Below are 7,030 nucleotides of genomic sequence, written 5' to 3'. Positions count from 1 at the left end.
CTGGTTCTGATTGGCCAGCTGATTAACGCTGGTTCTGATTGGCCAGCTGATTAATGCTGGTTCTGCTGATTAACGCTGGTTCTGCTGGTTCTGCTGGTTCTGATTATTTGCTTGTTTTCAGTTCCTGCTGCAGCTCCAAGCTGCTGCTCGCTGTGAGAGTCTGGATGCTGAGCAGATCCATCTGGGACATATTACCACCAGCTGCGGCGGTCCAGAACCAGAACCAGAACCAGCGTCTCACTCTGCAGCTCCAAGACTTGAATTATTGTTATTTGTTTATCTTTCTGATGCTGATCCGGTGAGTAGCTGCTGCGCTGCTCCACCTGCTGATGGGTCCGGATGTCTTTGGTTCCTAGTAACATGGGGCCTGCTGTTTTAGTGGGCCGTGCGCATTACGCATGTGTGGCCTGTAATTTGTGTGGTTTAGGTTTGTGCTGGTTTTTCGCAACACGCACCTGATGCGCGTTGGAGACGTGGCTGTGCTCTTGAGGGTCAGGTGCTGTCAGGTGTGGTTGTACCTCCGATGACATCCTGCAGGCGGCGCTGGGTGAGCAGTTACTTAACTGCATCTGAACTGGGTTTTGGTCCCGTTTGTCAGGGTGTGTCTGAATATCGGCACCACAAAAGTTCCTGCTTCACAAAGAAACTGGACCCATTTAATAGCCAGCAATCAGCAGCGGATGGTAGAACCGGCCGCTTCCTTCAGCTGAGGGGGGATCACTGCAGCACAAACCCAGAGCTGATTGACAGCTGCCATCATGTCCACCGAGCAAGTATTCAAAATGACGAAACCCCTCATGGCCCCACCTCAAAATGAATCCGGTGTTCCGCTGCTTTTCTTCCTGCGTTGAGCCTCGATGTAGCCAAACTCCGTCAGGTGTTTGTTTTTTAAATCTCATATTAGATTCATTGTGTTGATGCATGGACCTCACCACAGGGGCCGCGTTTCATTGGCTGATGCCCATTTTACGTCACAGCGCAGCTACAACGTGCGTGACCGTCTCACAAACACAAGCTACAGTACTAAACATGTTAATGTACATTGTGGACTAGCAGACCGGCAGAAAGGTTTTGCATCAGGACTCGATACAGAATGGTTCTCCACCGTCAGTGGGGAATCTGTACAGGTGATGTCAGGTATCCTGATCTATTTGTGGAATTAAAATTCACAGATTTCCAAAATCTGAAACGGAATGTCTTGCTTGGATCAAAGCTTGTTCACGACTGCATTAGCAGCTCAACCGTCGTAGGATCAATAAGAACAAAGTGTCTGCTGGTCTAAGTATTATTGCTTTGCTTTCTTTGTGTTTAGGGAATGAAAAAAAATAGTCAATAATAAACACATCCATTATGAAAACCTTTTAGCCAAGTACAGCATAATCAGATGCTGCTGCACCACTTTTAACAGGAACTGGAAAGAGGGAGCATGTGACCCCTGACCTGGCCTCACTTCACTGGCTGCCTGTATATTGTAGGATTAATTTTAAAATTCTTATGATTGTTTTTAAATCACTACATAATCTTGTCCTGGCTGTGAAAATATTCTCCTGAACATCCTGGACCATATAACAGGGTACCAAACCGACCCATACAGAACCCAAATCTTTTAATATTGCATTGGAGGCAGCGGTGAGATCCAGAACAAGGAATACTGATGAAACACTGGGCGCCCAAAACCTCCATAAGATTCCAGCTTGGTGTTTTTGTTGCTGTGGGTCCAGTCCTCCAGCTGCTTCAACTGGACCCAGTTGTGGGTCCAGTCCACAGGATAAAGTGGGATCAGAGCTGTGTGTAAATAGTAAAGAATCCAGTCCTCAACCTGGCAGTTTCATCCCCAAGCCGACTGCCTCCCTGTTAGCTGTTTCCATGCTAATCCTGAATTAGCTGCCAACACTCCAAGACTGTTCAGAATGTCTCTGCAGAGGGAAAAGCCAAACAATGCGCCTGCAAGATGCAAGATTTCTCATTCATTTACAGGAATTACAGCATACATGTAGTGGCACCAAGTTCCTTCTTTTCCCAAATGCGGAATCGGTTTACAATCTACTGGCAAATCACAAGCAGCTGTGCCTCAGAAGATTCTGACCATTTCAGTCACTTTGCATTGACATTCTAACGTCAGACATCGGGCTGACCACCTGAGCATTGGAAAACAATGGCCGCCTGCAGCATTCCCAGTTGGCTGTGAAAGCAGGAAAAGCTGCGTACCAAACCGCTCAGTGGGAACCAGGCATCAGCTGATGTTACACTTCTCACTTCTAATGGTGACACAGAAGATGGCGGACATCCCTTCCAAATCTGAGGCTGTAATCTTTAGAATTAATGTGACAGGACAATTTATGTGCACTAATGTTAGACACAACAAGCAAGCAGAGAAGGTTTCATATTCATTTATTATCTCATTCATCTGTCTGGATACTCTTCTTCTCCTCCATCGTCCCTACAGACGGCAGCTGGCTGTAAGTCTGAGTCCAGAACTTCACGTAAAACGATCTCAGGTCGTAGCTGAGAGAAAGAACAGATTTCAGATGTTAAACCTCCGGATCAAAATAAAACTCAGCAGAGTGAAGAGGAACGAAGCAACAGTGGAGATCTGGACATCATTTACATCCTCAGAGGGGATCCTGATGGATCTCACCAGATCCCATTGGATCCTGATTGATCCCATGGGACATCAAGTTCGACTAGAGTAATAAATATCTTGTCAAGACAATAATCAGTCTTCATGTTTGAACTTGAACAACTTTCTTCTTCACATATTTTCTGCTATATTTATATTTGATCACATTTATAATCCTCGCACTCAAATCTGGAAACAGATCTATGACGCGTTCACCAGATCCATCAGACCACACAGCTCTGAGGGTCAGAATAAAACAGAAAAGTGCGAGATGACGACAGGAGCCCCAGAGCAGCCTGGTACCTGACGGAGGACTTGCTCATGGAGTTGTTTATCACCAGGTACGGCTGGTGGTACTTGGTGAAGGCGGGCCAGAGAACCGGGACCTTACTGTTGCCTCTGCTGGGGTCTCTGGAGAGAAAAGGAAATTCCTTTACCAGGGTAAATCATACCAGTTTAAACCAGTTCAAATCCAGATCAGTTTGGCTCCAATTTACAAGTTATTCCAGTTCAGGTTGGATCTGAACTGGAGTAACCAGTTCAGATTAATATCTCAGAAACTAAAACAGCACAAACGAAAATGCTGTTATATCAGTTTATATAACTGTAATCTCAATAAAACCAGTTGTTTTTCTTGTTTCCACATTAAATCATTAAAGTTACTGCAGACATGTTGATCTGAACCAAACCTGAAAATGTGCCTCCATAGATTTGTCCTTTCATGCAAATGATGTGGTGAAATCTGACCACTGATAGGGCCAGAATAAAGTCTAGTTAATCTATCCCAGTTGGCTCCACCAGTTCACACCAGTTAGTGTGTCACACCAGACCAGTACAGCCAGAAAGGCAAAATTTAACCAAACTGGATAAACTCTTCTTCTGACCATCTCAGACCAGTTTGGCTGAGCAGACAGTTAAAAACCAGTAAAGTTGATATGTGTGCTGCCCCAGTTGGACCCCTGCTGGCAGCCTCAGTGCATGCTGGGAGTTTACCCGGTCTTGGCGAAGTTGGTCCAGTAGGCGATCATGTAGCCGGAGAGGTCTCTGTGTCGGGGGAAGTAGAGCAGCGGGAGGGAGAACGGTTTACCGAACAGGTACTGCAGGTCCTCTGCGTGCTCCGCCTCCACCCAGCGCGGGAAGCCCGGGATCCGCGTCTTCATGTTGAACAGGTAGGAGTAGGTACTGGCGCCGCTGAGGGACACACAGAGCCTCAGGTAAGCACTGTCCATCTTCTGCAGGAACTTTGAAAGTGTAAAGGTTCTGTTCTGATCAGACCCAAACGGCACCAGCAGGACGTCGGCGGTAATGAAGGAGAAGAGAAACAGCTGACCTGGTGTTGTTGGCATGGAGCTGGAGGGCAACCTGGGTCGGGACCAGAAACAGGAAGTCTGTCTCAATGTCGGCTACTGTCTTCTTTACTATGGCCGGATCTGGAGCCAAACCCCAGTGGACGGAGTAGACGTCGAAGGCCGAGGAGACGGCGGCATCCCCCTTGTCTTTAGTCAGGCCAGTCAGAAGACCTTTGACCTGGTCTCTGAGGAGGAAACCAGACCAATTCACACGTCTGGAGTCTTCATGCAATCCTCAAATAACAACTTGATGTTGCTGAAGTACTAACGCTGTCGTGGTTTCTTTCATGTTGTTGATTGAAGGAACATCGATTCCAGCAAATATGTGTCCATCCATGCTGTTTACACCTGCCAGGTAGTCAAACTGAGCCGCGTTGTGAAAAAGCTTGCCTGGATCATCTGGGATGAAATCACCATCAACCACCGGTGCGAGCTGGAGCAGGTCCATGACGGGATCTGAGCAGAGAGCAGATCTGCTGTCCTGTCTGCAGGGAAACACTCGACAGACAGGGCCAAGTCAGCAGCCTGCTCACTGAGTAAAGCAGCAGACTGCCTGGAACTAACCCACACTCCAACACTGGAGAAGAAACTCTGATGCAAACAAAAAATTAACCAGACCAGAAATAGAAAGGTGACTGAAAGTTCAACAGATGGAGACAGGCTGGGTTCCTACAGACGTGTTTGTGTTCAGACCTTTCCCGAAAATATCCAGCAGGTTAATTTTCCCAGCCATGGTGAGCTTGATGGGGTCGACGGCCTTCAGGCAGGCCAACATGTCGTCTTCCTCGGTTTGCCAACAGTTGACTTTACGAGCGATCTGCAGAGACAGAAGCAGCCAGACGTTCCTGCTGGACTCCGGGTAAACTGCCGGGTTGCATGTCATGTAGTGGCAAAACGCCAGGCCTCATTAAAGCAGAGACAGTTATACAATATAATGGTTATCCTGGAAATTTAACACATTAATTTTTATTATTTTTTCAAATTTTAATGCAATTAATCTGTTTTTACATACAAACTAGCACTTTGCATCAATCTGATGTTTGAAAAATCTTAAAACAGAATCAGTTGATGTTGGCACCAACTATGAAGCTGTTTTCAGTGTTTTAAAACAGCTTCATGTTTTCAGTGTGGACTTAAGGAGACAAACTACCTTACAAGCTTTCCATCCATGATCTGAACGCACTGATCCTTGCAGGGTGGTAAACTATTTACTGGTAAATTATTCAGTAATTTACCAGTAAAAGGGGATTTGATTTGTCAATGTTGCTTATTTTGTAGAGTTTCGGATTAAAATGTGATAAATTAATTACAGAGCCTGAAACGAACTAAAGATGTGGATGATGTTTGAGTGAAAACCTTTCTAGTGAGCGCCATGGGGCTCTTCTGGAGGGCCCAGGGGCTGAGGGCCACGCCGCCCTGACAGATGGCTCTGCGGAACAGCCCTTTACTGTAAGGGGACAGCATCTGGGACACAACCAAACACCAACACCACGTGGACTCATTGGACGGAAACCTCTTCCATAAACAGGATGTTGGGGGCGATGGTTTTTACCTGGAAGTTGACGCTGGCAGCTCCGGCTGACTGGCCAAAGATGGTGATGTTGTCCGGGTTCCCTCCGAAGGCCCGGATGTTCCTGCGGACCCAGGAGATGGCGGCATGCTGGTCCCATAGGCCATAGTTACCTGAGAGGAACAGGAAGCCCCCTGCTATCTGTTTGACCTTAACGATGGATCCTCATTACAACACAACAAGAGGTACAACTAAACTGGAAACCATCCATTATGGATCACCAGAGTCTGACTGCAGAAACAGGACTAGGATTTAAATTCTGCTGTTGGTCCAAATGCCCTAACTTTCCAGAACCAAAACTCTTTTCTTGTGTGTCATCAGAAATAATGTTCTCCAACTGTTCATGAACCTAAACATCAGTGAACAACATTAGGGTCCTCTAAAGGATCAAGCTGCTTCACACCTGAACCGTCACCTGTGATTCTCGCCGCTCTGCAGATGAGCTAACAGAACTCAGTTTACCTGCTGCTGGAAGCCAGATAAGGATCCCAGAAGTACTGGGAAATCTGCAAATTATCCCAAAACGACATATTTCATTCACAGACATTTAAGCTTCACTAGCATACCTGTTGTATGTTGATGATCCGGATTCCTTGTTTCGACTCAAACATTCAGTTTATCTGTTGCTTAAAATCCACACTGAGCCTCTGAAAACAGTTTTGAAGCAGCTTACATGAACACCGAAGTTTTAGTTTTGTCTTCACCTGGCAGTCGTTCATCTCCAGAGCTGAGGAAACCCAGAGTACCAACTCTGTAGTTCACCGTGACAACAATGACCCCCCCCCTGTCGGCCATCTCCTTCCCATCATAAAGAGACTCTCCGAAGGCTTCCACATCATTGGACGCTCCCAGCAGGAAGGCTCCTCCGAAAAGGTACACCATCACTGGGAGGTTGGTGGACACTGGAGACAGAGATCGGGTACGGGAGGGTTAATTCCAGGAAATGCAGTTCCTCTGGTGTCCACTAGGTGCTGCTGTGAACGGTCACTGGAAAATCTCATTTAAAGCTGAGCAGTTATTGAGTCAGCAAGGAGGACATGGCAGTTTGAGGACATGGCGGTTTCCGAGGACATGGCAGTTTGAGGACATGGCAGTATGTGTGGACATGGTAGTTTGTGAGGACATGGCAGTTTGTGGGGATACGCTGTTTGTGGGGACATGGCTGAATGTGAGGACACGGCGGCATGTGAGGACATGGCTGCATGTGGGGACACGACGGTTTGTGGGGACAGCGGTTTGTGGGGACACGGCGGTTTGAGGACTTGGCAGTTTGTGGGGACATGGCAGAATGAGGAGACGGCAGTATGTGAGGACATGGCGGTTTGAGGACATGGCGGTTTGAGGACACGGCGGTTTGAGGACATAGCAGTTTGTGGGGACATGGTGGAATAAGGACACGGCAGTATGTGAGGACACGGCAGTATGTGAGGACACGGCGGTTTGTGGGGACAGGGCGGCATGTGAGGACACGGCTGCATGTGAGTACCTGGC

The 7,030-nt window shown here is 47.3% G+C and overlaps 1 protein-coding gene across 3 annotated transcripts in view; it reads right to left on the bottom strand.

Moving 5' to 3' along the window:
* Positions 1–2,376: 2,376 nt before the first annotated feature.
* The window catches only part of LOC103460557 (bile salt-activated lipase-like), a 13,252-nt gene continuing 8,598 nt past the window's right edge, over positions 2,377–7,030 (bottom strand). For all 3 annotated transcript variants that reach the window (XM_008402782.2, XM_017303391.1, XM_017303392.1), the window contains 9 exons: positions 6,244–6,441; positions 5,522–5,652; positions 5,326–5,433; positions 4,663–4,786; positions 4,239–4,425; positions 3,951–4,154; positions 3,614–3,811; positions 2,924–3,031; positions 2,377–2,505 (listed from right to left, as the gene is read on the bottom strand). In XM_008402782.2, the coding sequence (XP_008401004.1) occupies positions 2,400–2,505; positions 2,924–3,031; positions 3,614–3,811; positions 3,951–4,154; positions 4,239–4,425; positions 4,663–4,786; positions 5,326–5,433; positions 5,522–5,652; positions 6,244–6,441 (1,364 nt within the window). In that variant the 3' untranslated portion in view covers positions 2,377–2,399. The remainder of the gene's footprint in view (positions 2,506–2,923; positions 3,032–3,613; positions 3,812–3,950; positions 4,155–4,238; positions 4,426–4,662; positions 4,787–5,325; positions 5,434–5,521; positions 5,653–6,243; positions 6,442–7,030) is intronic.

The sequence above is a fragment of the Poecilia reticulata genome, unplaced genomic scaffold (assembly GCF_000633615.1).
Source record: "Poecilia reticulata strain Guanapo unplaced genomic scaffold, Guppy_female_1.0+MT scaffold_257, whole genome shotgun sequence".
NCBI lineage: Eukaryota > Metazoa > Chordata > Actinopteri > Cyprinodontiformes > Poeciliidae > Poecilia > Poecilia reticulata.
The sequence above is the reverse complement of the archived record's forward strand: the minus strand, read 5'-3'. Positions and strand labels throughout refer to the sequence as shown.